The following is a 27,991-nucleotide window of genomic DNA, read 5'->3' on the forward strand; positions in this document are numbered from 1 at the left end:
AGGTCTTGACCTTAAGTTCCCAACAGATCCCTCGACCCCATCAGAAAATACTGATTAGACACATTGAAAAGACTTCTCATTTTTCCCCTTCATATTGAGATTTAATTTAATTGTCTGGATAAGAGTCGAGTTATATTTTATTAGCTTAGTTATATTTTCTGCATCTTTTTAGTTTGAACATGAAGATTTAAATGTTTTCTCGACACAGCCAGGGTTGAATTCCTGAGGAAGACAAATCTCCACAACCCAAAACATGTTGAAAACTTCATCCTTGATAATAACAATAGTCAAACAGTTAATTGTGGTTCGTCTCAAAATAATCATGGTTTCATTCTCTGTTCTTCTCAGTGGTGCTATGTCAAAAAGCCTTATAATTCACTGTGTGTAAGAATTTATATTCAAAGAGAAATGACATGAGCTAAGTGTCCTCAGTCCTGGCTGCCACTACATTACTCCACTGTGTCTGAGCCTTAAATGAAACATCAACATACAGATGTAACAGAGGAGTTAAACCTGACATACCGTAGATATAATATACAGTATATATTTAAATCAAATTAAAGAATGTATCAGTGACGGACAGAAAAATGAATCAAACATACAGAACCTGAGAACTTCATCTTTAGAAATATGCATACAGGAAGAAACCTGCGTTAAACAACATTTACAGGTCACATTTACAGTGTTTGTCTGTTTCACACCTGAACACTTTTATTCTGAGCGAGACTCGCAAAGGATTCAAGTTTAAAGGAATCAAAGAAAAATAACACTGTTATATCAAAATCAATGAAACATGGAAATGATTGGCACACAGAGACAGTATGGAAATTATCTTTGGAGATGATCTCATACATCAGATGATGTGTGGTGAAAATTGGTTTAATTTTCCTAAAAAGCTCATTTAAAGGGATAGTAGCATTTTTTTTTAAAGTGGGGTTGTATGATCTACAAATAGCCCCTAAGTACTTTAATTGCAGTAGAAGACTCTCTGCACTCCTCCCGTTAGCAACGCCAGCCCATAGCCCTGCCCAGAGATTTACAACATACATTGTTGTGAACAGACCCAAAGAAACGGCCTATTTTCGCGGCCTAAAAGAGGTTTTACCTGAAAAAAAAAAACACAGTTCCATTGTTTGCTATAATATAATTTTTTCCAGCCCCTCAAAGTGCAGGAAAAACACAGTTTTTATTTGGAGCTAACCAACTGCTGATCGGCGGGCGCTAACCCTGGGCGGAGGGATACGTGAGTTACGTGCATTTTTCCTGCACTTTGAAGGGCTGGAAAAATTATGCTACTATCCCTTTAAGATTTGACATGACAAAGCTCATACAGTCTCATGGCACCAACAGCAGAAATCTCAGCTCATGAGTACATTAGCTCAAAATCCGTTTCTACTGCTGAAAATATGCGTTAGGTATAAAGATGGAAATATGCACTGATAAAGGGGGTCATCAGGTCACATGGTGAACCTTTAGCTAGGGAGGGACTTCCCTGTCATTAAACAGCATGTTGCTACACAGCATTTATTGTATGGTTGAAGGCTGTCGAGTGTTTTGTTAGACACCGTAACTGTTTCTTTAGTTTCAGTGCTGTGGTGAAGGCAGGCAGCAGTTTCAAAGGAAGCTATAAGCAAGCCCCTTCGTATTTATCCTTTTCATACAGTACACAAGCAAAGGAGTAATGTAAAACATCTGCTTTAAACCGCAAGGAAAACTCTCTGCGTCTTATTGATTTGCTCAGTCCCAGCAGAATCAAACTAGAAGCAGGAGCTTAGAATCCTGACAGTGTTCTGGGCCTGGTCAGCCTCACCGTGGAGCCCATTCAGCACGAGCAGGTAGCCTTCCTCCCCTCCCCAGGACAGAGCTGCCTTCAGTGTGGCCGACTGCTGGACTCATTCTTCGCTGATCCAAAGTTGTTAAACCAGACATTCAGCTGTTTGATCAAACCACCATTCAGAATATCCTGGATGTGTTGAACTATGAGATTTATGGCAACTGCATTGAGAGATAAACAGATCGTGTAGGTTAGTACATGACATCCACCTGTCCTGAAGACACATGACATTTTTATCCACATTACATTTTTGACCCTGGTTTTTATGTTTCAGAGGCATAATACTGTGACTTAAATTAGGGTTGGACGATACCGTTAAACCTCCACATTTTACCATCGTACACCGTATTACCGTGGCCAATTAAAGGGATAGTTCACCCAAAATTGAAATTTCACTCATTATCTACTCACCCTCATGTGGACTAAGGGCTGGGAGAAGTTTCAGAGTCCTCCGTGGCTTCTCTGAGTTACAGGGGGTTTCGGCGTAGCAGTGCATGTCCATATAACGGTTGCAAATGGATACCAACTGTCTTCGTAACAAAAAGACACACCAAAAAACATCCAAATACCTCCATGCTGCTCGTATGTAATGTCTGTCTTGTATTGAAGCCCCGAAATGCAAAATTGTCCCGAAAAAAATTAAATAAGTCTATATTTCAAGCTTGTTTGTAGCGGAAGCTCCTCTTCCCAGTTCGTCTAAATTTGATGAACCGGGAAGAGGAGCTTCGAGAAGCTTCCGCTACAAAACAAGCTTGAAATATAGACTTATTTAATTTTTTTCGGGACAATTTTGCATTTCGGGGCTTCAATACAAGACGGACATTACATACGAGCAGCATGGAGGTATTTGGATGTTTTTTGGTGTGTCTTTTTGTTACAAAGACAGTTGGTATCCATTTGCAGCCGTCATATGGACATGCACTGCTACGCCGAGACCCCCTGTAACTCAGAGAAGCCACGGAGGACTCTGAAACTTCTCCCAGCCCTTAGTCCACATGAGGGTGAACTATCCCTTTAAAGATCATGTTGTACAGCTCCGATGGAGTCACCAAAATGTTGTTCAGACAGGGAACAGCTACCAAACACCACATAAGAATACTGCTATTAAAACATGATACTATTGGAGTAAAGCTGAAAACTCAACCACACACATGTAGCTGCTGGACATACACTTATTATTTAGGCAGTAAAATAAATGATATTTAGTAGGTAATATATCAGGGCCCTATATGATTGTATTGCAATTTTTTTTAATGACGTAATGTAACTGATACCGTTGCTATTTTAAGATAGCGCAGGATACCTTATTACCATATTACCACCCAACCCTAACTCAAATATACCAGACTGGGACAGCTCAGCTCACATCCTCCTGCTCCAACATGTCCAAAGCAGCTGCAGCCTGTTTTTCTTTTTCAGTTTGTTTTGGATGTTCATTTCTCCAGTCAACTGACAAAGCTGTTTTGTCTCTTAGCGCACAACTCCCATGCTCAGGGTCAACACTACACACAGCTGTGTCCTACATGATAACACTGTTGAGACTCCACTTTGAAACATTTGGTTTCAGTGATTTTGTTTCCACGTGAAGAATCTCCCAGGCTAAAAGCACAGATACTCACCAATGTTATCAGCTCCTCTTGGTATTATAACATCAGCGTATTTCTTGGTCTGAATCATGTCAACAAAGAGAGAACAGAGTTTGACCATGAGTCCATATTCAGGGACACACAGCCATGCAAACCTGTAAACCAGTACACACTCACCGGGAGGCAGAACTCCTCAAACGCAGGCTTGACGAAGGTGATGTACTGAGCTAGAACGCTCTCCAAGTCCCGACCACGTTCACTGATGTCACGCAGCACTGACAGAGAGACCACAGTTAGTCAGCAGACAAACAGCTACGGAATGTAGGAGACTTGAAACAGAACATTTTAATTTGACCATCATGTAGGGTTGCCACCTTGAATTTGTGAAAAAAAGGGACACTCCCCCCACTAGGGTACAGGACTCTGGTTTTCTTGTTTTCTTGTACTTCCTAGTTGATATTATTTTATACTCACTATCTTTTGCAATTTCTGCCCTTTGAGAGACAAAAATGTGTCTGTAACAGTTAACTCTTAATAATGACTACCTGTTCTTGTATGGAGAAACATAACTAGTTTTGCCATGTACCAAGCCTGGGAAAGTTCAATAAAAACTTGAATTCAAAAAAAAAAAAAAAAAAGGGACACTCAACCAAATGTTCCGGAGGGGGAGGGGGCAGACGACACTTTTCAAATGTTGTATTAACGCAATTGAAAAACTTCTATTTTGCAATCTGTTTGAAAATCTTCACAAAGGGCTACTTGTTTGATCCTAAAAAATTTAGTTGCAACATCCATCTTAAATAGGCTATAGTTATTTTCATATGTCCTATGTGCAGAGGCTGTCACAGGCACATGTTACTGATTCCTCACAATAATTATTAACAGTGATTTACCATGGTTTGAAACGCATGTACATCAAATTAAAATGCATCTGCACAAAATATTTTGAAATAATCTAATAAAAACACTGTACTAACATTCAGACCAGTTCTTTCAGAGACCATCTGCACATGTTGGCCTACCACTGAGGAGCTAAAACGCAGCCACTGAGTCATTACGTTGCTTTTGTTGTGCTTTCGTGAATTAATCGAAACGTATAGAAGACAACCAAGGTGCTAGATAATAACAGCCCTCTGGCTCCTTGGACTGTAACAGCTGATCTCACCTCAGCCTCGACACTCCTCAATTGCTAAACCTTACGCAGTCTGATTGGACAAGTTGATAGGCTATGCCTATGTTGTAATAATAATAATAGGCTATAATCAGTGCTTAATTTGTCCATGTGTAGGTCCCGGAACACTGAGAGGGTGCTGTTCCGGAGGGGGGGGGGGGGGGGGGGGGGGGGGGCGGGGGGGGGGGGCGGGGGCGAGACGTGCGGCGTGCGTAACGGCGCGCGTAACGGCGCTTAAATGACTTTTAACACACCCGAAAAATTTTATCTGAGTTCATCATCTTCCTCATGTGCTGTTCCCCTGGCTGCGCTGTCCGACCTGGGTCTCTGTGTCCGTTGCGCCATAGCGCTTCAGCACCATTCAAGTCATCCCGAACGGGTTCCGGACACCGAGACCCAGATCCGACAGTGCAATTTGTCCCACCGGCAGGCAGAGGATGAGGTCGGCTTCACTCCCGTCAGTCTTCACAGACAGTCCACAAAGTTGGAAGAGTTTTGTTTGTTTGTTTGTTTGTTTTGACCCGGCCGGCTTTTAATTGTTCGTCCTTGTTCCTGTGTAGCCTATCTACCTAATTAATTATTACCTATGTAACCGTATGTAATAACATGTACTTACATTGTAAATACATAGTGTATTTTGGTGTACTTACAGGTCCTTGTTACACTTGTAATAAGAAATGCCAAAGTGGCCTCTCTCTTTGCACACTAATCGCTCCTAATTAATAATACGGCAGGAAATATCAATAACAACGTAGGCTTACCTTTGAAAACGGCCCACAAACTATCAATAGACCCTCGTTTTCCTTCTCCCAGTATTATTCCTTTTCTCTTAGTGTTTGTTTTTCCTGCTTTCCTCCTGACGTGCGCCCAGTTGCGTAACCTGATGATTGACGTCTGTCAATCACTTTTCTCCTCTTTCCTTTTTTTCCTCGGGTTAAAATGCCTCCAAACAGGCGATCTATGAGTACACTATGAGCACAGCGAGAGCACAACTAAAATGTGATATTATTGGCAGCTTATTTACAGATTGTAATAATGGAGGAGACAGCTGCCTGTCTGCTGCTCCAGCACCGCAGCACCTGTAGACGTCTGTCTGTCCGCATGTCTCGTCCTTTCCTTGTCCGTGGTGCTGAAATAACGCGGAGCACTTTGCTCTCATTACTTTTGTTGCCAATTTAAATTCAGAATATTGTTAAAGCCTGTAGTTTGTCTGAAAATGTAGGCTACATAATGATTTTGCTTTTTGATGAAAACCAACTTCAGTCCTCGTTTTTTCTGTCCTGGTTACTTGCCCTGATAGTGATTTTAACACTTAATGTGTTGTGCGTACCTGGGATGCATGGATAGTGCGTTTACTGCGTCCTTTCAGGGTCAGCGACACATGGGCACATAGCTGGCATAATTTTGTTTAACAGGGTAGGGCCTCATATGAAATATTGAAACGGGCCCCCAGATGTCTAAGGCCGCCACTGCACGTAGGCCTATTTGATTGACAGAGGAGGTCCCGGATCCACTCGGCGAGGTGCCGGATCTTGTTCCGGCAGGATCCGGCACAAATTAAGCCCTGGCTATAATAATATAAAATCAGCGTGTGATATAAAAAACTATGCGTCCGTGCAAGAGTGTAGAACTATCTCTCTGCTTTGGAGGAGTTTCATGGTGATATGCTATAAACCAAATGAAGTTTTTTATATTTTCCCCCAAAAACGGGACAAATTGTGTCCCGGGAGAGATTTCTTTTCTCCCGGGACAGCTGATGAAAAAAGAGAACAATACTAGGAAAAACGGGACGGGTGGCGACACTACCATCATGTGAGCATGACAAATATGAAGCCACTACAGCAGCTAGTTAGCTTAGCATAAAGTTACCTGTTGGCATTAGGGTAGGCCTACAGTCATGAGAGTGGTGTCTATTGTCTTGTCTGATTCTCAGCAAGGAAGTAAAGAAGTTGAATTTCTGAAATGGTACAAACTATTGCTTTTATTTGGTAGCTTTTTAAACGAAGTGGCTCTTGTATCTAAGATTGAATTGTCCTTTAATGCCTGTGTGTCTCACCCCTGCGTGAGAGCCGAGTGTCTGCATCGGTGTCCACAAACAGTTTCATCTGGAAAAGGTCTCGGATCTCCTGAGAGTAGAACATCAGTATCCCCTCGAACAGCACCACATCAGCAGGGTACACCGTCACCGTCTCCTCCTTCCTGCCACGCAAAAACACAGCAGCCATCAACATATGTAACGCCCATGTAACAGTGACTGTGTTACCAAGTGACAATAACAGCAACTACTGAAAAGTCAATCTGCCTCAGTCACTAATGCCAGTTATTCAGCAGGTATGTGCCTATGGATTGTTAACATTAGGTTACTGGTCATACCAGACAAAGTCAAAATATTGAACTGGAGATGATTTGTTATTGTAAGTGAAATTAAATGATCCTTTTTAATGTGGTTTTCTGATATTCAAGGAAACAGCTGCTTTCATTTCATTCATGATTTGAAAAGTATTTTGTGTAAATCTAGATTAAATAACCCAATACAATCACTGAATCTGCTTATAGATTCAACATTATTGCCTGATGATGATGAAGCATACTTTTTTTACAGTAGCTGATGGGTTAAAGGGATAGTTCACCCAAAATTGAAATTTCACTCATTATCTACTCACCCTCATGTGGACTAAGGGCTGGGAGAAGTTTCAGAGTCCTCCGTGGCTTCTCTGAGTTACAGGGGGTCTCGGCGTAGCAGTGCATGTCTATATAACGGTTGCAAATGGATACCAACTGTCTTGGTAACAAAAAGACACACCAAAAAACATCCAAATACCTCCATGCTGCTCGTATGTAATGTCCGTCTTGTATTGAAGCCCCGAAATGCGAAATTGTCCCGAAAAAAATTAATAGTCTATTTTTCAAGCTTGTTTTGTAGCGGAAGCTTCTCGAAGCTCCTCTTCCCGGTTCGTCAAATTTGGACGAACTGGGAAGAGGACAGACCCTGGTTCGTGAACCAGGAAGAGAAGCTTCCGCTACAAAACAAGCTTGAAATATAGACCCCCTGTAACTCAGAGAAGCCACGGAGGACTCTGAAACTTCTCCCAGCCCTTAGTCCACATGAGGGTGAGTAGATAATGAGTGAAATTTCAATTTTGGGTGAACTATCCCTTTAATACTTCCCTCAAAGATGTGTCTTTGTGGACATAATGAAACACATTCATCACCTGGAATGGGAAACAAAGTCATAAACTGGGATGTGCACTGTTTTTCCCTCCATGATGTCCCACAGGGTTGTGATTATGAGGTCGTTATCGAATGCATCTGGATAAAGAAAGAGTACAGAGCAGTTAGACTGAGGACACTTCACAGCTCACAGTTCACACAGGTTAAAGGGATAGTTAACCCAAAATTCAAATTTCACTCATTATCTACTCACCCTCATGTGGACTAAGAGCTGTGAGAAGCTTCAGAGTCCTCCGTACCTTCTCTGAGTTACAGGGGGTCTCGGCGTAGCAGTGCATGTCCATATAACGGTTGCAAATGGATACCAACTGTCTTCGTAACAAAAAGACACACCAAAAAACATCCAAATACCTCCATACTGCTCGTGTGTAATGTCCCTCTGGTATTGAAGCCCCGACATGAGAAATTGTTCCGAAAAAAATTAAATAAGTCTATATTTTAAGCTTGTTTGTAGCGGAAGCTCTCAGTGTCTCGGTTCACTGCTCTTCCTGTGTCAGTGCAAATCTCGTGTGATTTGCACTGACCGGCGGAACAATTTCTCATGTCGGGGCTTCAATACAAGAGGGACATTACAGACGAGCAGTATGGAGGTATTTTGATGTTTTTTGGTGTGTCTTTTTGGACGAAGAAAGTTGGTATCCATTGACAACCATTATATGGACAAATACTGCTGCGCGGACCCCCCCGTAACTCAGAGAAGGAACAGAGGACTCTGAAGGACTTGAATTTTGGGTGAACTATCCCTTTAACTACTGAAACCATCTCTGAATAACCAGTGCTGTGTAGGACGACAGGTCAGAGTGCTGAGGCATGTACGTTCATACCTGGGTGGTCGAAGTTGAACTGGCCTTTCAGTGCCTTTGCCTTTTGCTCCGGGGTGAGGACCCTGTAGAAGCTGTCCTGGCTCAGGATGGCCACCTGCCTCTTGTGGTGGTCTATCTCATTCTGCCCCAACAGCTCCATGATCCTGCTGCACACTGACGACTGACCACACAACAATAACACAACAAGTAGAAATTTAGATCCGAGCGATCGCATCTTCCTGTTTGTGGTGCCAGTTACTCATGTCACCGTGGCCTTGAAACATTTCTGGATTTGTTATTAGAAACGAGTGCCTACTTATAAGCTGGTACTTGTTGTCTGAGCCTGGCAGACATAACAGAGACTGCAGTTGACTTCCACCCAGATAAGCTAGTGTCTGTGGAGAACAGGTGGTGCTGTGAGCAGTTACCCCGGTGGGAAGATGGTGGAGTGCCAGGAAGTCAAAACCACCAACAACTGTCTGCTGAACCACAGCTCTGTTCTGTTCATCTAACCATCTATAAAGTCGACCTGCTGTCAGCTATAGAACTCTTAACCAACCTGAATGGTTCACCCTGAGAAAATGGGAGAAATATCAGGAAACCCTGGAGACAAAGCAGCTCGGCTCTTATCCGCCTCTGTCTGGCAGTTCACCAACCAACCCTGTCACACATGATGCAGGATGAATACACTTGATTTCAGAAACTCTGAACAATTCAACAATTTGGAAGTTACTCCAGATATAGGATACATTTCAATAAATCTAATGCTGTTCTCTTACACATGGCAGCAACAGAAAACATGCTTACATCCTGTTGTTTTCATTGGACACCAGAGGGCTTTAAATATTTGGGTATAAGTATTACCACTAATGTAGATAATGTAATAGATAATTACTCATTTTAAATTCACCCATATATCTACAAAATCTCAAAGGATATCTCAGCAGAATGTCCTAGATGTAAAATGGATGGATGGGACATTTATTATGTTTTGGGAATGTGATCTTTTACAAGGTTTCTGGAACTCAATTCATTCCTTCACACAATCAGTTTTGAAAACAAAATTTGATTTAAGCCCCAGTTTGTATTTGTTAAATGATATGTTGAATCTTCAGCTAGATAGGGGAAAAAAAGAATGCAGGATATTAATTATGATTATATACTTCGCTAAGAAATGTATAGGATACTCTTATTTTGGAAAAATGATTCCCTTCCAACCTCTAAAGTTTTCATGAATCAGATTTCAGTATTTTTTACCATTAGAAAGATTAACCTTGGAGAAATATAAGTGTGGTCATATTTTTCGTTCCCATTACTTTCAAGTTTGGAGAAATTTCCTAAAGGGGATTAATGATTACTTAGTTTAACCCTAAATCTGTGCCTTACGTAGCGGGGTAGACCTTGACATAAATGAGTATTTAAAAGCCTGGAATGTATATATGGGTACATGTAGGGCCTTGGCATGCATGTGTGTATGTATATATAGTATAATAAAAAGTATGCAATTTAGGTGGGGTAGGGATGTGGGTAAAAAAGAAGAAGAAACTGTACAGTCACCCTACACTGATACTGTATCCAGATGGATGTTTTTGAATTATTGTGAAATTAAAAATAAATAAAAACTATGCAGAAACATATGCAACTAATGCAGCTTTTGTTTTTATCTTGAAAAGAAGGAACACTTTGAAAACTTTAGAAATGCTGCACCATAGTGGAAACAGAACAGAGGATGATAATGCAGATTCACTTAGACAAATAGGCTACATCAGTGTCAAGAGGAAAACTCCAGTGTGATGTCAGAAGAAGAAAAAGAGACCCAAAAACGTGTCTGTCACGTCAGGATATGCAAGGCTGTTTAATCTGCAGCATTTTAACATGAAGCCACATTCTGCCTGGATATGAAGACTTCGGGTTTTTACACTGCCAGGAGCTCATAGACAGCAGAACCTGCAGATGAACAGTTAACTTAGATCTTCCTCACCTGCTTACTCTGATGATCCCTGCCTTATAAAAACGTGACAGACAGGGCTATGGGAGTCCTGGTCTGATGTCCATACCACTTATTAACCAGACGGCGGCACATGTTAAACAGTGCACCCTGCTGTAACGCGCACTGAGATGGCCTTCGGATCATAATCGATCAGTCAGATTGATCATAACCGATCATCCATCAGTGTCGGTTCTCACAGAAATCACACAATGCAACAATCAAATTCGAAAAAACAGAGAGAAAAAAAAAAACAGTGATTATTGCTGAGACAGATGCCGACCTTGCCGCTGGCTGTCCCTCCGGCCACGCCGATGAGGAAAGGCTGCCGGCTGCTGCTCTCATTCTCGGCTGCTTCACCTGGCTTTGTGTCGCTGTCGCCTGCCATGCTTCATCTGCAGCGGGCTGCGGCCCTCCGCCACACCGAGGAGGAGGGGAGGGGAGGGGAGGGGAGGCGGCTCCTCCCATGTGATGATGATGATGATGGTTGTCTATGTGATGGACAAGATGAAGATGACTTGAGTTACAGTAATTTTACGAAGGCTTTACCTATACTAATGATAGATGGAATAGAACTAACAGACAAAAAATGTAATAGCATAGGCTATACGACAGTGTTTTCAAAGAAAGTGTTATAGCCTACCTAGAGGAAATTTTTTTTTGGAGATCTCATAGCCTATTGAGGACATAAAAATATTGCATAGCCTAGATGTGAATGACTCCTGCACTTTTTGTAACGTAGAAACTTCTTCGCATTTGTTTTTTCACTTTGATGTGTCAAGGAAGTTTTGGTGTGATCTTGGATCTCATTTTTTTGGTGCTGCTAACTCTGTCTACTCCCTTAAAGATATCGTTAATCCAGAAGATCGCGCTCTTGAACACCTGATGAATTTACGCAAAGTTCTTTATTCACAAACAAAAATTCGCTAATTCTGTAGGGTGACATCAGGTAAATTGGGCCATCAGGTAAAATGAGCCAGTTAAGGTTTGAGCCTCCTAGCTTTTTAAGTTTTAACAGGCAATGGCTGTAAATGATTTCAAATTGTTGCTACAACTGTACTTGAAAAAAAACAATTGATTTGAGTGGTCTCTGGCTGCTGTTGTGGGTGGGACAATGCTTTATATCCAGCCTGCTGAGGAGAAGTGTGCGAAAAGTGGCCTGGCAAACAAATTTCACTTGAAACTGATAAGGTTGATAACTCCGTAAAAAAACAGATCTACAATAAAAAATGTGATTTATAATACACATTGTGATTCCCCCCATTGGATAGAATGCAAAATTCTTGCTAAGCTTACTTATTTTTAATTTAAATGCATTTTTTGTGGGTGGCTCAATTTACCTTAATGCATCATGGTAAATTGAGCCATGCATTTCAGCTAAAATGGGCCACATACAAAACACAGTCTTACACTGAAGTTACACAGAAATTGAGGGTGCAAAACATGTTCAAAGTTAGATATATATCCAAGGTTGGTCAGTGCCACTCATGGTGCCATTAGCACTGTGGGGGAAAAAATGGCATCTATAATGCCACACACACACATTCACACACAGTAAAAGAGCCTATAACATAGTCAGTTAACAAAGAGCATAGCAACAACATGATCATGTAATTTTAAAATGCATTTTAAGATTAAAAAATGTCTTCAACCTCTTATGTATTCACTGTTAATGTTAAGTTTAGTGTTGTAGTTTAGTAGTAGTGTCAATTAATTATTAAAATTTAAATGATTTCTGCTAAAATTACTGTGTTGTTCTCTCCTGGCCCAATTTAACTGAACGGCCGGCCCATTTTACCTGAACCTTCATCGTACCTCGAGAGGGAATATCCCGATACTTTAACTCTCATAATTCCAAAATAATTATACTTTTTAATTTTTTTTTCACACAGAAACATTTAAGAGACCTATGTCGATTTTTTAAAATATCAATGGATTTCATGGATAGCGTTTTTGATGGTCTTATTAATCGTTTACCAAAAAGTGGCCCATTTTACCTGACTTCACCCTACCTAAATTCGCTCCTTTTTTACTTGAACTAAACTCTGTTTAAATCTCTCTATTTGATCAACAACAAAAAAAAGCAATACATTAGCCTACTGGACAATTATGAAAAGTATTTCCCCCGAAACCTCTGACTAACCCTAATGTCTATTTTTTTTATTTTTTATTTTTTTATTATTATTATTTTATTCTATGTAGGCTATCTTATCGTATTTTTCATCCTTGTTGTAGGCTACCCATCTCTGACTTATTTTTATTTATTTATTCTTCTTACTACTAGTATTATTTTATTATTTTCAAGCTATATTTTATAAATTAGGCTACTGTATTATTGTACTGTCCCTTTTTGACGTGCTGTTACACAGGAACGTATACCTTGTTGGTTTTGTAAAATTTGTTCAATAAAATAAAAATAAAAAACATGATGAAGATGACGTATACGAGGAGGCTGGCATCACGGACACGAGCGATGATGATGCTAAAATCTTGATCACTGTTCCTACCCTAGTGATGATGATAACTCAATTAGTGTTGAGCTCATTTGCATATTCAAATTAATTTTCCAAGAAACTTGTAATACAAAAAATGTTACTTTTCATGTATACTTTCATTGTGAGAAGTGTCATTGTAGGAGTAAAGGAAAAACAACAACAAAACAAGCCTATTCGGGTGTATTTTGGGCATATTCCATTAGTGTATTGCTCATTTGTATATTCAAATTCATTTTAAAAGAAACTTGTAATACAAAAAATGTTACTTTTCATGTATACTTTCATTGTGATAGGAGTAAAGGAAAAAAAAGCCTATTTGGGTGTATTTTGGGCATATTCCATTAGTGTATGGCTCATTTGCATATTCAAATTAATTTTCAAAGAGACTTGTAATACAAAAAATGTAACATTTCATGAATACTTTCATTGTGTAAAGTTTCATTGTGATAGAAGTAAAGGATAAAATAGCCCCATTGGGGTGTATTGTCTGGCCTTATGGCACCATAGACTTTATATATAGTAAATCAATCTTGGATTGATGAGAATTAAACATATTTCCCTAACTAGGATTTCTTAGGACCTTTTGTATGTTGTTCTGGACACCTCATAGAAATGATGTATGGTGAAAAACATTCTGTTACAATTAGTTCTATTTTGGGGTCCAAAATGAGCTAGATTGCCTGGACTAAAGGCTGCCATACAGACTGGGAGATACAATTTCTTATTGATGCTTCTTCTAGGAATATTCATATCATGTTGAATGAATGAATGTTGATGAATGTTCATGCACCTCCTTCCATTAGTATGTCCACCGCCAAATCTACTCTTTAAATAATCTATCAACAACAATATTGTGTCGATTATGAATATTGAATAAATAGCAGGTCGTTTTGGTATCAGTGGTCGTCGGCAGATGAACCGGAAGCACTTCTCCTCGGCCTGACCTCCTCACTATGCTGACTTAGCTTAGTGAGTCTCGGATCAGTGCGCTGCTGTGCTCGGGAAATAATTCCTTAAAAAAGAGAGCATAAACCCAGTTCCTCTGAGTGTGTCCGTGTGTGTGTATCAAGGACTAAGTTATACCGACATGAGCACCATGTTCGCAGACACCATCCTCATCGTGTTCATCTCTGTGTGTACAGCGTTGTTAGCCGAAGGTGAGTAAATCCTCCATTGACTAACGTTAACAGCCTGTCGACCGTTTACTGACGTCCAGGAAACTCACTAGTTAAACCATAATGTTAGCTCCACTCGTGTCACACGGCGACACATCGATATGAACGGTATCAATGTTGATTAACTGATAACTGTGGTGTTTTAGAGGACGGTAGTTTCCTAGTTAGCAGGTAAGTGTCGACGTCCAAGCTAATGGTTAGCTCGTGTCAAATCGCTTAGGAGCAGGAATAACTGCAAACGCTTTCACAATAAAAGTCTAAAAGGAGAAGCCTTCAACCGCAGGCTGACACCGAACAGACATACTGTTAAAAATCTATGTTAATATGGTAGATATCTTTATTTAATTACAGTTTCTTTTTTTGTTGTTTCTTTTCGCTCTTGTTATCGCGATAAATTCTGTGGTTTCATGTGCTGTCGGAATGGTAACGTTAGGTTTTCAAATCCAGCAAAACTCAAATACAGAACACTGTACTTTACTACATACTGTACTATAAGATTTGGATTTCAAAGAGCATACATTAGTGTTATGTAAGAAAGGAATATGCACAAACATTTTTATTAAATAAACATGTCCACACAACTCTGTTATAGTGTTGTGATATCAGTAGTATTACTATAAATAACCATGTGGTATGAGAAATCTTAAAACTATTTATTGATAAAATAGTGGAAAAATGGCCACTACCCAGGGGGCAAAGCAAAAAAAAAAAAAACCGGACAGGGAGCGTTGTAAAAGGTTTGACACCAGAAATGATATCTAGGATTAATTTGAAGGATTAAAACCTGGGTGGACAACCCGGTCAACTAGCTGCTGGAAAGCTACAGGGGCCAAAACCCCTCTTCTTGGGTCATTTTGCTGGCGAAATGATGTAAATGCAAATATTTAGGTACTACAATGGCATAAATAGTCATACAACTATAACATTTGGCAGAGAGTATCTTGACACATAGGGGGAGGCATGAAAAAAAGATTCTGGGGTTTGTTGCAACTCGATTTTAAGATATCACCCTCAACATCCCAAAAAAGACAAAAAAAAAAAGTACTGTTTGACTGACAAATTCTCATGAAAATTATTATTTTTCAGCACTTTATGGAGAATATCTATGTCTAACATGTATATAGAAAACTTCCTTAATTCATAAGCTTCCATTTGAGTCCAAGATAGCCTTTCTACTAGCTACTGGAAAGCTACAGGCTGTCTCCAAACAATGCAACACCTATTACAAAAACTACATGTTAACTGGCATGATCAGAAAACATTCTATTTCTGGTCTCCCCAAAGTGAACAGATAGATAGAGAAGACCGTTGGCCACAGCAAGTGGGGCTTTGGAGATAGAAAGGCTCTTGGACTCAAATGGAAGCTTATGAATTAAGGAAGTTTTATACATGTTAGGCATAAATATTCTCCATAAAGTGCTGAAAAATAATCATTTTCATGAGAATTTGTCAGGCGAACAGTACTTTTTTGTGTGTGTCTTTTTTGGGATGTTGAGGGTGATATCTTAAAATGGAGTTGCAACAAACCCCAGAATCTTTTTTTCATGCCTCCCCCTATGTGTCAAGATACTCTCTGCCAAATCTTATAGTTGTATGACTATTTATGCCATTGTAGTGCCTAAATATTTGCATTTACATCATTTCGCCAGCAAAACTACCCAAGAAGAGAAGAAAGTTTTGGCCCCTGTAGCTTTCCAGCAGCTAGTTGACCGGGTTGTCCACCCAGGTTTTAATCCTTGAAGTTCCTAGATATCATTTCTGGTGTCAAACCTTTTACAACGCTCCGTGTCTGTTTTCCAAAAAACTGGGATTTTGCCCCCTGGGGACACCGTGGGCTGAATTAACCTTTTGGACAAATCTAGGACTGGAGAAATTGTGACAGTTATAGTCAATCAATACTAAGTTGCCATAGTGGCAGTGGTCCATTAAGAGCTGTGTTAATTTTCTATACAGTAAATGTGTTGTTTTGATTTTCCCTGCAGGTATCACCTGGGTGTTAGTATACCGCACTGAAAAGTACAAGAGGCTAAAAGCAGAAGTTGAAAAACAAAGCAAAAAACGTAAGTACAGTAACACGCACAGAATGTGAGCCGCATACTGTTCTAAAACTCAACTTTGTCTTTTATCTGTTTGACATAAGTTGAAAAGAAAAAGGAAACCATCACAGAATCTGCAGGACGTCAACAGAAGAAGAAAATCGAAAGACAAGAGGAAAAACTGAAAAACAACAACCGAGACCTTTCTATGGTGAGACAACTTGTTTTCAATGATGCAATAATTAAATGATCTAATTTTATCATATGAGATGGAACAATTGTGGTTATCATATCATATAATGTCAAAAAAGAGAAATCCTCCCTTGTAATTTTAAGAAGCACAGTGACATTTGAATTTGCCACTTTTGCAACATCCAGTAAAATTTCAACTAAATTCACATTTAATATTATTATGTGTGTGTGTTTGTAGGTGCGCATGAAGTCTATGTTCGCCATTGGCTTCTGCTTCACAGCTTTGATGGGCATGTTCAACTCCATGTAAGTGTTGCACATAGTTGCATTAGGTCAATATGATCTCATTTCTTAAATTAAATACACAATCAAACAAAATGAAAATATGAGAGGAGTCAGTGACCATCGGTGTTGGTCACTGAAAGTCCAGAAATGTTATCAGTTATCCGTTCAAACTGTTCAGAAATTTGCATTGAATTCCACATTCACAAACAGAACAGAATAGAAAAGAATCTCTTTATTGTCGTTGACAATGAAATTGGAACAAAAGTGGTAGTTTTTTTAACTGCATAAATTCCACATGAAATCCAAATATTTTCTCAGCGACAATTAAAGGGATAGTAGCATTTTTTTTTAAAGTGGGGTTGTATGATCTACAAATAGCCCCTAAGTACTTTAATTGCAGTAGAAGACTCTCTGCACTCCTCCCGTTAGCAACGCCAGCCCATAGCCCTGCCCAGAGATTTACAACATACAGTGTTGTGAACAGACCCAAAGAAACTGCCTATTTTCACGGCCTAAAAGAGGTTTTACCTGAAAAAAAAAACACAGTTACATTGTTCGCTATAATAAAATTTTTTCCAGCCCCTCAAAGTGCAGGAAATATGCAGTTTTTATTTGGACCTAACCAACTGCTGATCGGTGGGCGCTAACCCTGGGCGGAGGGATACGTGAGTTGGTTAGGTCCAAATAAAAACTTCGTTTTTCCTGCACTTTGAAGGGCTGGAAAAAAATTGTATTATAGCGAACAATGGAACTGTGTATTTTCTTTTAGAAAATAGGCCGTTTCTTTGGGTCTGTTCACAACACTGTATGTTGTAAATCTCTGGGCAGGGCTATGGGCTGGCGTTGCTAACGGGAGGAGTGCAGAGAGTCTTCTACTGCAATTAAAGTACTTAGGGGCTATTTGTAGATCATACAACCCCACTTGAAAAAATGCTACTATCCCTTTAAGTTCTAATCAGAGTCTTACAGATACAGTGCAGGCATGGGCAACTCATTCCACAAAGGGCCGGTGTGGCTGCAGGTTTTGTTCCAACCTATCAAGAGCACTTTAAGAATGAGTTGCCCATGCCTGAAATAGAGTATAGCCCAGCCTAGGCAAAAACTTCAGAGACTTTGCTCACCTTTCTCTGCCATTTTCTGACTGCAGAAGACAATCACACACGAGAGCGCTTTACTGTCCACCAGAACTCATTTGAAAGATTAATTTCTCCTTCTACCATATTGTTGTTAGGCAGCCTTTTTTTATAATTGTATGATGATAAGGACCTGTGGTAGTTTGCAAACTGCGAATAGTTTTTTTTCTCCTTAACCTTACATAACACAATTTCAGTTTAATATTTAACCATGGTCACACCCCTTCTGTTGATAACTGGTCACTATCTGTTGTTTTATCTTCAGCTTTGATGGAAGAGTTGTGGCCAAGTTGCCGTTCGTGCCGCTGTCTTACATCCAGGGACTGTCCCATCGCAACCTGCTGGGCGAGGACTACACTGACTGCTCCTTCATCTTCCTCTACATCCTCTGCACCATGTCCATCAGACAGGTAACTCTAGAGCAAGGGTGGATTTATATATATTTTTTTATGTCACTGCTCAATTTTGGATATAATGGGTTATATAGAGAGCCTAAGCGGAAGCAGGAAGTAACGGTCACCATGGGACCTCAACTCTGAAAAACTCGCCATTCAAATGAATGAGACTGAAAATTTTATTTCGTGATCCGTTTGAATTGTGCCATGAGAAAAAAATATGTCCTCTACCTGTTTAAAACATCACGTTTCATCCCGAGAAATCAGCAGTTTGTTGTAAAGCTATTGTAGAATAAAATTCAGAAGAATCTGTAAGCAGAAAGACTACAAGTCGCGTAGGTGACGTCACACACCAAATGCCGCCCTTTCCCGTGTCAGTTGGTGACGTATTTTCTGTGGGACACAGATCTGTAGTCCGTAGAGCGGTCTTTACACAAAATACATTCTTCTGTTGCTGTTTTACGATAAACTGCTGATTTCTCGGGATGAAACGTGATGTTTTAAACAGGTAGAGGACATATTCTTTTCTCATGGCACAATTCAATTGGATCACGAAATAAAATTTTCAGTCTCATTCATTTGAATGGCGAGTTTTTCAGAGTTGAGGTCCCATGGCGCCGTTACTTCCTGCTTCCGCTTAGGCTCTCTATTGTATTTGTGGGGACAGAGGAAGCAAGACAGTAACCATGCAAATGCTTGTCTGAGAGTCTTTTTTTCTTGTATCCAGAACATTCAGAAGATGCTGGGCCTTGCTCCCTCCAGAGCTGCCACCAAACAGGCAGGAGGTTTCCTGGGGCCTCCTCCCCAGGCGGCCAAGTTCTCCTGATCATCAGACCAGTTCAGACCAGTTCAGAGCCACCGTGTGGATCATCACTCCTCAGCTGAGCAGACAGAACAAACACATTATCCTGCTGCAGCTGCTGTGTCACTACCTTGTGTCTGATGTCTCATCCGTTTCTTGTTTATTTAATGCTGACATTGTCTCATTTAGAAATTAGAGGAAAAAAAGTTGTTCTTATTACATTCATTACCAAAGGATTCAAATGTCTACTTTGTATTCCGCACACATCATGCATTGTTTTGGGATTTTAATTAATTGACATAATAACATCTGATCCATTTATTGTATCTAATTCTTAATAAAGTTTTATGAGTATATTTTGTTTTGCTTTTCATTTTAATGAGTTGAATCCATGCAGATGCAGTGTCCATCAATTGTACAAGCAAGGATGAGAACTTTTCTAATCTGAAATAATGTACTTTCAGGTCAAATACACAAGGAAGTTTTGTAAATACACAAGAAGTTTAACTATTCACACTTATTTTCTCCTATGATGTCTCTAAAATACCTTACATAATTGCTGTATTAATACTTTAATCTATTCAAGTTGAAATTACCTTCTCTAGAAGGACAATTATCCCTGGCTAACTGAACAGACACTGTGGCCTAGATACAGAACTGCTGAGCAGACATTCTCTAATTATACCCCATCTATTCTATCTAGCCTCGTTTCACAATAATGAATACATTTGAAAAGGGAAGAAGAAACTGTTGGTGTGTGGTATCATGGGGAGCGTACCTATGTTCCCCTATGACCCTCTTTTTGAAAATGGGTCCTATGTTCCCCGTTTTTACCAAGGGTCCTATGTTCCCCGGTCGCAATACATACTGGGGAACATAGGACCCTTTTTCTGAAAAAAGGTCCTATGTTCCCCGCTGTTGCTGGTCGATGGTCTGTCTCTACTTATCTTGACTCTCTCTCTCTCTCTATCTGGCCTGTCTAGCCTCTACCTGCTCTTTTTACTAAACTTAACCAACTCCTTTCTTCATTGCCTAAACCCAACCAATGGTACAATTCCACTTCTCACTCAAAGTCACAACTCCTCACTCAAAAATAGGCAAAAATATGCCAAGTCACAACTCCACTTCCAGGTATGGGACCAAAAATTGCATGTTCCCCGGGTCCTTTTGGGGAAAAGTGGGGAACATAGGACCCTTTTTCTAAAATAGGGTTCTATGTTCCCCGGTCTGGACACAGGGGATAGGACCCTTTTGGGGAAAAGCGGGGAACATTTTTTTTTTAGAAAAAGGGTTCTATGTTCCCCTGTCCCATACAAAGTGGGGAACATAGGACCCGGGGAACATAGGGATGACCCTTTTACAGTCTATGGGATGACCCCGTATCATGTCGGACAATAAAAAGTACCTGCAGCAACGTGACGCTCCAAGTTGTCAGGCCACGTGAAGGGGGCGTGTCCTGTGGGGTATATAGACGTTCTGGTGCTGTCAACACAGTGTCTATCAGCCTCAGCCTGCACGCGCCTCAGCAGTGAGTATCTATCCAGCCTTTTGTTTTAACCATGGTTTTAACATGCTCTGCACCGTGTTCTCCTCAGCTGCTTCCCTTCGTGCTAGTTAGGCTAAATGCTACACGCTCGTCGGCTAACTTAGCTTCTAGAGCTGACAGTCGTGGGCTAACGTTACATATAGCTGGGGACAGTTAGTATCGGGAACTGTTTCTCACTTCCCTTTGTGTTCCTTCAGACTCCCTTCCTCTGAAATGGCCCAGTCTCTTCTCGACTCCATGACCGACGCCTCCACAGGAACCGTGGTGGTCACGGACCACCTCAACTTCTGGGCCGGACAACGAGTCAAACCCCGACAGGAAGTCAACGCTGAGCCTGTGTTTGAACCTGCCACTGGTAATTACAACTCATTAACTATCTCATCTGCGATAATCATAATAATGAAGGAATGAAAAATTGTAAACCAGGGTAACGGTGTGAAGCACATGCGCAATGGATACACAATGAGGTCGCTAATCCTTCACTGTTATGTAACTAAAGTCCTCCCATTATGTTATTCTTCTGTGGTGAGGGAAGTGTCTTTGACATAGTAAACTTTACTAAATGTAATAAAAGGCAGAATGGGGTAAGTCTCCTTGTACAATTCTAAAGAAGTAAGCGGAATGTTTGTGTTAATATAAGTCTTAAATAGTTATAACTTCCGACAGCAATCACTTCTATAGAGTGTTTGGTCTGAAACACGGGTCTGTCAGTCACTCTGCTCTGCTGTAAGCCGAGGAGAAAACTTTCCTTGTATCCTACAACCTTTATCCAATGAGGAGAGAGAACGGCATAAAGGGGCGGTCCTCTCTGTGTGTGCATCCAAGGGATGCGCGTGAATGTGGTGACGTAGGGACGAGGGCGGGGACTGCTAACTCCATCTGCTGACAGGAAGTTAGCCAAAACCACCGGATCGCTTACTTCTGCTTTAATGATTCATTCACACCATTCTTGTTTTGCGTCCGAGCTGACTTGTTGACCTGTTGACCCGTTGATGTCCCTGCAGGCCGTGTCCTCTGTCAGATGGTGCCATGCGGGGCGGAGGAGGTGGACCAGGCCATCCAGAGTGCCCACGCTGCCTACCTCAAATGGAGCAAGATGGCGGGCATGGAGAGGGCTCGGGTGATGCTGGAAGCTGCCCGTATAATCAGGGTGAGAGATGGTCAATGTGCTGACACAGTGCATGCTTTCAGTGTTGTGCAACATGAACTGGCGCTGAATGCATTAAGAAACTAGTTACTCATTAAAAGCATAAACCTCCGCCGTTGACCTACATTTGCACTGAATAAACCTTTGTGTGTCTGTCTGGCCTCTTTAAACAAGGTTTACAGCCTTGCTCTTCCTCTGACATTACATAAGTAGATGAGTTTTACACTAACTTGTATGTTTTATTGTTGTTCCAATGAAAAAAACAGGAAAGAAGGGAGAAGATTGCAAAGCTGGAAGTGGTCAACAATGGTAAATCCATCACTGAAGCACTGGTGGATATTGACGTTGCTTGGCAGTGTATTGAATACTATGCTGGCCTGGCTGGTACGCTTTCAGGTGGGTGCACCAACAGCCAACTTTTTTTTGTTGTTGTTATAGGACAATTCCAGGCAAATTCAACCTGGAGCTCTAGTTTCCTAATATTTTAGGTCTAAAAGGAGGAATTTGAACATTTTCATTTTAATGTCTCCTGTTATGCAGAAGTTCTGTCTTTCCCCCCATGACGCTATGAAGATGTTGTGGCTCTGAGTAAGATGTTCCTTTGTTGATAAAACAAACGGGAGCTTCAGACAACACAGTCAGCCGTCAACTTGACTCTCACGCAAGACTTTGAGACTTTGTATTTCAGCTCTGTTTACAAACATGTCAGCTTTCTTGAAGTGAACAAACCCCTCGGTGTATGTTTGAAGCCATCTGACGCTGTCTGTGGGGAAAAAAATGTGGTTTTGAAGGATGTAAACAGCCTAAACAGCCTAAGATCTGTCCACTCCCATTCATCGCTGCCATGGTGATGCAGGGACAGAGAGAACTACTGCAAAACTTTAAAAAGAAAATCTTCAGAATCCTTCTTTAGCTCCAGGTTGAATTTGCCCAGCATAGTCCTTTAAGAAATACTCAATAAATACTCAATACCTACCTCAATGTTGTGTTGTTGTTGTACAGGCCAGCACGTGCAGCTTCCTGGGGGAGCGTTTGCTTACACCAGGAGGGAGCCCCTGGGTGTGTGTGTTGGTATCGGAGCGTGGAATTACCCCTTCCAGATCGCATCATGGAAGTCTGCTCCTGCTCTGGCATGTGGTGAGGTTCTAGGAGTGTGTATGTAAGGGATAATGTACAGTTCGGAGGTTGTTATGGAGAAATAAACCCCGACAGGTTGTATGGAACCCCGACGCGAAGCTGTACATTATCCCGCTTATTACACGGTTTACGAGTGAAATAATTAATTTGAAACATAATGTTGATCAAAATACGACTTTAAGCAATTTAAAATTGCATTTAACTTAGCGAATCTGCAAGACCGGTCACTTCCGCTGTTTTGCCAAGCCTCCTCCCGTTCGTGCATTTGAAGCCTTTGATAATCAATCAGTGGGGCTGTTAGGGCTGTAACAATCAATGGATTACCATACACGTGTTAAGATGTGTGTATTGTGTGTAGTCGTATCTGTCATAAACAAGAGATTAACTTTACTGTTTACGGGGTGCGTTTGTGTCGCGGAGCCGCGGTGCCAGCTGCACCGAGACGAGAGGAGAGCTGTGACACCGGGTCAGAGGCTCTGATGCAGGTCTGGTTTCCAGCCACGATGTGGAAGGAGCCTCCACTCTACTTGTAACAGGTTACAAATCATTTATCTCTAACATCACTATTAGTCCGACGCTGTTTAATGACGGTAAAAATGAAACACAAGGTAAATATCCCGCATAGTTTCTCTTTTCTGTGCTGCGCTGATCAGAGCGGCGTCCCTAGCAACGGTCTGTTATACATGACGACGGTCCGTTATACAGAAATAACAGACCGCAGAACGCAGCGCTGGACCAATCAGAGAGCAGCATTCAATAGAGCCGTGTAATAATACACATTATTACCCACTCTTACCTTCTAATCTCTTCAGCATAAACAGTGAAATGGACTGTAATTGATAAATAATTCTAATCGTCTCCTCTTCTAAGGTAATGCCATGGTGTTTAAGCCCTCTCCAATGACTCCTGTGACGGCTGTCATTCTGGCTGAGATCTACAAAGAGGCTGGGGTACCTGATGGGCTCTTCTGTGTGGTACAAGGCGGAGCAGAGACTGGCACCCTGCTCTGCCACCACCCAACTGTTGCCAAGGTGTCCTTCACTGGCAGTGTGCCCACAGGCAAAAAGGTACAGAATGACAGGTGTGATTTTCAATATAATAATGAATATGAGTCTGATGGCACATTCAGATGTGAGTGCATCTCGAAACGTTATGCTGCGTTCAAGACAACTCGGAGGTCGGGATTCCCAACTCGGAAATTTCCGACTTCCAACATCATTGCATTCACGCTGCAGGAACTCGGAAGAAAAAAAACATGGATACCTGAAGGAAGTTTGGCATATTGTGGCTCATAGCTGAATAGGAAAAATAAATGCAGCAGTAAATTATATTTATTTTGGAGGAGAGGAGACGCCGCAGATGAGTGCACATATAATGTTATAGCCTTTATAACAGTTAAACGTTATTTCCGTCATATATGAGGACCACAATTTCACACCATACAACAATCACAGCTTAATATAAACGTATTTCATATAGGCTACTGCAATAATACACAAAAATATGCATTCAAACCTCAACAAATAACTTCAAATGTCTAAAGACGAGGGCCGCCATGTTTTGATGTTGTTGTGACGTCAAGTCAGAAAGTCGGAGCTCTGATATGATACCCGAGTTCCCGACCTGTAATTTCCGAGTTCGACGCCGTTCAATTCATTTTTTTACAACTCGGAGCTCGTTTTTTTCCGACTTCCGAGTTGTCTTGAACGCAGCATTATTATGCAAAAGTGATATGACTGTCTTTACAGTATGTTTACACTGGCTGTGGTGAATGTACACTCTAAAAGTGTACAAAAAAGGAATGCGAGAAAAAAGTAGTGCTTTGTCAGAACACCTAAAAACATGGCAAACATTTTATTTCTCTCAGGTCATGGAAATGTCTTCAAAGTCGGTGAAGCAGGTGACGCTGGAGCTCGGCGGGAAATCTCCTCTCATTATCTTCAAAGACTGTGAGCTGGAGAACGCAGTGAAAGGAGCACTCATGGCAAACTTCCTCACTCAGGGACAGGTGATGATTGTTTATGCATGAACTACATAATGTTGGCCTAAACTACACATTTTCTCTCACTCTTACCAGATCAAATTTGTGTCCAATCTAGGTGTGCTGCAATGGCACCAGAGTGTTTGTACAAAGAGAGATCATGCCCCAGTTCCTGGAGGAGGTGGTGAAGAGGACCAAAGCCATCCCTCTGGGTGACCCTTTATTAGACGGCACCCGGATGGGAGCGTTGATCAGCAAGCCACACCTGGAGAAAGTGCTGGGTTTTGTCAGCCAGGCCAAGAAAGAGGTGTGTAAATAATACCTTTGACCTTTAGATTTAAACAACTAGTTATCTTTACTTTGGTTGTATAATTCTGTCTTTCAGGGTGCCAGAGTGCTGTGTGGAGGAGAGCCTTTTATCCCCAGTGACCCCAAACTAAAAGGGGGGTACTTCATGTCACCCTGTGTACTCGGTAAACAGTTTTGTATATTCTCCACTATCATTTAGATTTTTCCTCTGCTGTGCTTTTGCTTTTTCGTCACAGCTGTCTGCACATGTGTGATTTTTTTCTTTTCTTTTCTTTTTTTTTGTGTTTTTTGTGTTGACACGCCTTATAGGAATAAGGCTTGTCTCAGTCCTGTGACTGACATGGGAGAATGTGTCCACTTAAAGGTGTACAGAAATGGCCGTTTGTCCTGTTTGTCGCGCCGAGTTGTCACGAGCTGCAACACGAGTTTACCCGAGTAAGGAAAACGAATTTGATTGGTCGTTATCGAGCGGGCGGGATATTCAAATCTTGAGGCGAGCCCGAGCTCCGTGTGTGTGTGCGTGTCTCAGACGTTTGAATGATTACGGATCCAATATCAGTGGCTGGTGAATCGTGTACAGGCTGACGTATAATCCGTGCACCTGCATTATCCAATGCGAAAAGGGAAAAAAAACACACTTTCATCCCGGATTTACTCAAAAATAGAATTTTGCACAAAGTTTGGCCTACATCGTCTGAAAGATGAGTTATTACACAAATTTTATGACCCAGAGTGGCCTTAAATTCAATTTTCTTTTCTGTACACCTTTAAAATCAATGGTGACCTAATTTGGATTTTGGAGATTAAACGTCAAGGTCACGGAGTACTGACAAAAGGTCATTATTCAGGCCACAAGTAGCTCAGAAAAGGGAGGTTCTGGCCTCATCTCTTTGCTGTTGTGGCCATGAGGCTGTCATTTTTAGTCTGTGTCCATTTTTTTAAATTATTATTATTATTAAGAGACCCAGAGGAGTTTTGTTTTTATAGTTATTCTGTATTATTATTATTTAGTGGTTGACTCGCCCAGCATTTCCTACTTTTGGTTTCCTGGACGCTGCCCAGCAGGTTGTGGGAATAACGCAGCTGAATCGCTAGTTGGCATCGTTTATGGTCGGAACTACGACGGTATCTGATCATCTTCCAACCTCCGACTTTCATTCTTGATCAATGAAAACATTCTTGCCAAATGTTTTTGCCGGTCCAAGACCTTGCGAGCGGAGGCTCATGGGAAATGTAGTGTGAAAACACTTTGCTTTCCAAAACTCTGCGTAGTCCCTTAAGTATTTTTTGGGGCGTTTTTTGCCTTTATTTGAGACCATAGTTGAGAGAGACAGGAAATAGGGAGGCAGAGAGAGGGGGAATGACATGCTTGGGCCGCCAGATTCGGGATTCGAACCGGGGCCGAGGACTACAGCCTCTGCATATAGGGCACCTGCTCTACCCACTGCACCACACATCTGCATAATTTCCCAGTATGCAGCATACATTACATCCAGTCCTCACTCTGCCACAGATACCTGCAGAGATGACATGACCTGTGTGAAGGAGGAGATCTTTGGCCCCGTCATGTCCGTCATGCCTTTTGACACGGAGGAGGAAGTGCTCAAGAGGGCCAACAACACCACCTTTGGATTGGCCTCAGGAGTCTTCACCAGGTCAGCTGCAGAAGCACAACACACTTGAATTTGTGATGAGTCAGCAATCTGTTGCAAACTCTGAGGTTATTGCATTCCTTTGGCTGCATGTCAAGGGTTTCAAAACACATCCAACACTCTGGAATCTTCCAAGAAGAACACACTGCTCAACAGTTTCTGTACATGTAAAAGGACAGATGAAGCAGCATTTAACTGTCTTATGTGGTTGCACACGAACGACTGACTCTGTCCTTTTTCTGTGCAGGGACATCTCTCGAGCCCATCGTGTGGCTCAGAACCTAGAAGCAGGAACCTGCTTCATCAATAACTACAACATTAGCCCCGTGGAGGTGCCATTTGGTGGATACAAGATGTCAGGTAGGATCTAATGAGGTTAAAGTGGTTAGATTGAACACTTGGGTCATTGCACATGCAAAGGAAATACTACATGAATGGTAATGTTGCTGCAGGAGAGCTGAATGATCCTTAAATGGAAGATAATGCTGATGTGATCTCTGCTGTGTTTGACTAGGCTTTGGCAGAGAGAACGGCCAGGTGACCATCGAGTATTACTCCCAGCTGAAGACTGTGGTCGTTGAGATGGGAGATGTAGAGAGCCTCTTCTAAACACCCCACCAAGTTTATCCTGGCGTGAACAACTGTGACTAAAACTCATCACTTCTCCCTACAGTAAAGTGACATTCAAGTGCACATTGCTCTTCTTGTCTTTGCAGTTGGCCCTCACTCTTGGAGGGACTTGTTGCAATGTAACAAACTGCAGAACTTAAGTAGACCAATTTCACTTTTTTCATAATTCTCAGCCTTTTTTCAGTACTTGCACCTTAAGTGAACAAATGCAGCCCCTGATGATAAACTAACATTTTGGTGCATCTGTGGTTGTGGACAATCAGCCTTAATCAAAAATGATGCGTGAATCAACATTGGAGGAAAATAACCACCCAACACAGCTGCTGTCAGATTTTATATTGTAAGTTTAACTGCCAACTACCTTCTTTTGTATTACAATAAAATAATTCAGATACCAATTTGCTGTTCTAGTTTTTTGTTTCTTCTGCAGAAAAGTTGAAGATGGACAGGACACTGTGGATCAA

General features: G+C 41.2%; 3 protein-coding genes across 3 annotated transcripts; 2 read left to right on the forward strand and 1 right to left on the reverse strand.

Moving 5' to 3' along the window:
• Positions 1–1,870: 1,870 nt before the first annotated feature.
• uck2a (uridine-cytidine kinase 2a) lies at positions 1,871–11,000 on the reverse strand (the record flags this gene model as incomplete). Its single annotated transcript, XM_083969553.1, has 7 exons — positions 1,871–1,995; positions 3,454–3,502; positions 3,598–3,695; positions 6,648–6,790; positions 7,804–7,900; positions 8,647–8,806; positions 10,896–11,000. The coding sequence occupies 7 exons, from the start codon at positions 10,998–11,000 to the stop codon at positions 1,871–1,873; spliced, it is 777 nt and encodes a 258-aa protein (XP_083825679.1).
• A 3,048-nt stretch (positions 11,001–14,048) lies between these two features.
• Positions 14,049–19,436, forward strand: tmco1 (transmembrane and coiled-coil domains 1). Its single transcript, XM_083970663.1, has 6 exons — positions 14,049–14,264; positions 16,265–16,342; positions 16,423–16,529; positions 16,749–16,816; positions 18,194–18,338; positions 19,051–19,436. Exons 1-6 carry the CDS (start codon positions 14,195–14,197, stop codon positions 19,147–19,149), a joined length of 567 nt encoding a protein of 188 aa, XP_083826789.1. The 5' UTR covers positions 14,049–14,194; the 3' UTR covers positions 19,150–19,436.
• A 1,153-nt stretch (positions 19,437–20,589) lies between these two features.
• aldh9a1a.1 (aldehyde dehydrogenase 9 family, member A1a, tandem duplicate 1) lies at positions 20,590–27,925 on the forward strand. The gene is made up of 12 exons (XM_083970013.1): positions 20,590–20,653; positions 20,869–21,026; positions 21,676–21,821; positions 22,085–22,214; positions 22,821–22,955; positions 23,826–24,022; positions 24,823–24,963; positions 25,055–25,243; positions 25,322–25,409; positions 26,759–26,900; positions 27,145–27,257; positions 27,412–27,925. Exons 2-12 carry the CDS (start codon positions 20,885–20,887, stop codon positions 27,504–27,506), a joined length of 1,518 nt encoding a protein of 505 aa, XP_083826139.1. The 5' UTR covers positions 20,590–20,653; positions 20,869–20,884; the 3' UTR covers positions 27,507–27,925.
• Positions 27,926–27,991: the final 66 nt, after the last annotated feature.

This window comes from Trachurus trachurus (genome assembly GCF_905171665.1).
Source record: "Trachurus trachurus genome assembly, chromosome: 4".
NCBI lineage: Eukaryota > Metazoa > Chordata > Actinopteri > Carangiformes > Carangidae > Trachurus > Trachurus trachurus.

Coding starts and splice junctions, on each gene's coding strand:
- tmco1 (XM_083970663.1), top strand. CDS start 14,195: ATGAGCACCATGTTCGCAGACACCATCCTCATCGTGTTCATCTCTGTG. Junction 14,265..16,264: donor TACAGCGTTGTTAGCCGAAG/GTGAGTAAATCC, acceptor TTTTCCCTGCAG/GTATCACCTGGGTGTTAGTA. Junction 16,817..18,193: donor ATGGGCATGTTCAACTCCAT/GTAAGTGTTGCA, acceptor TTTTATCTTCAG/CTTTGATGGAAGAGTTGTGG.
- aldh9a1a.1 (XM_083970013.1), top strand. CDS start 20,885: ATGGCCCAGTCTCTTCTCGACTCCATGACCGACGCCTCCACAGGAACC. Junction 24,023..24,822: donor GTGTGCCCACAGGCAAAAAG/GTACAGAATGAC, acceptor TATTTCTCTCAG/GTCATGGAAATGTCTTCAAA. Junction 25,410..26,758: donor CATGTCACCCTGTGTACTCG/GTAAACAGTTTT, acceptor ACTCTGCCACAG/ATACCTGCAGAGATGACATG.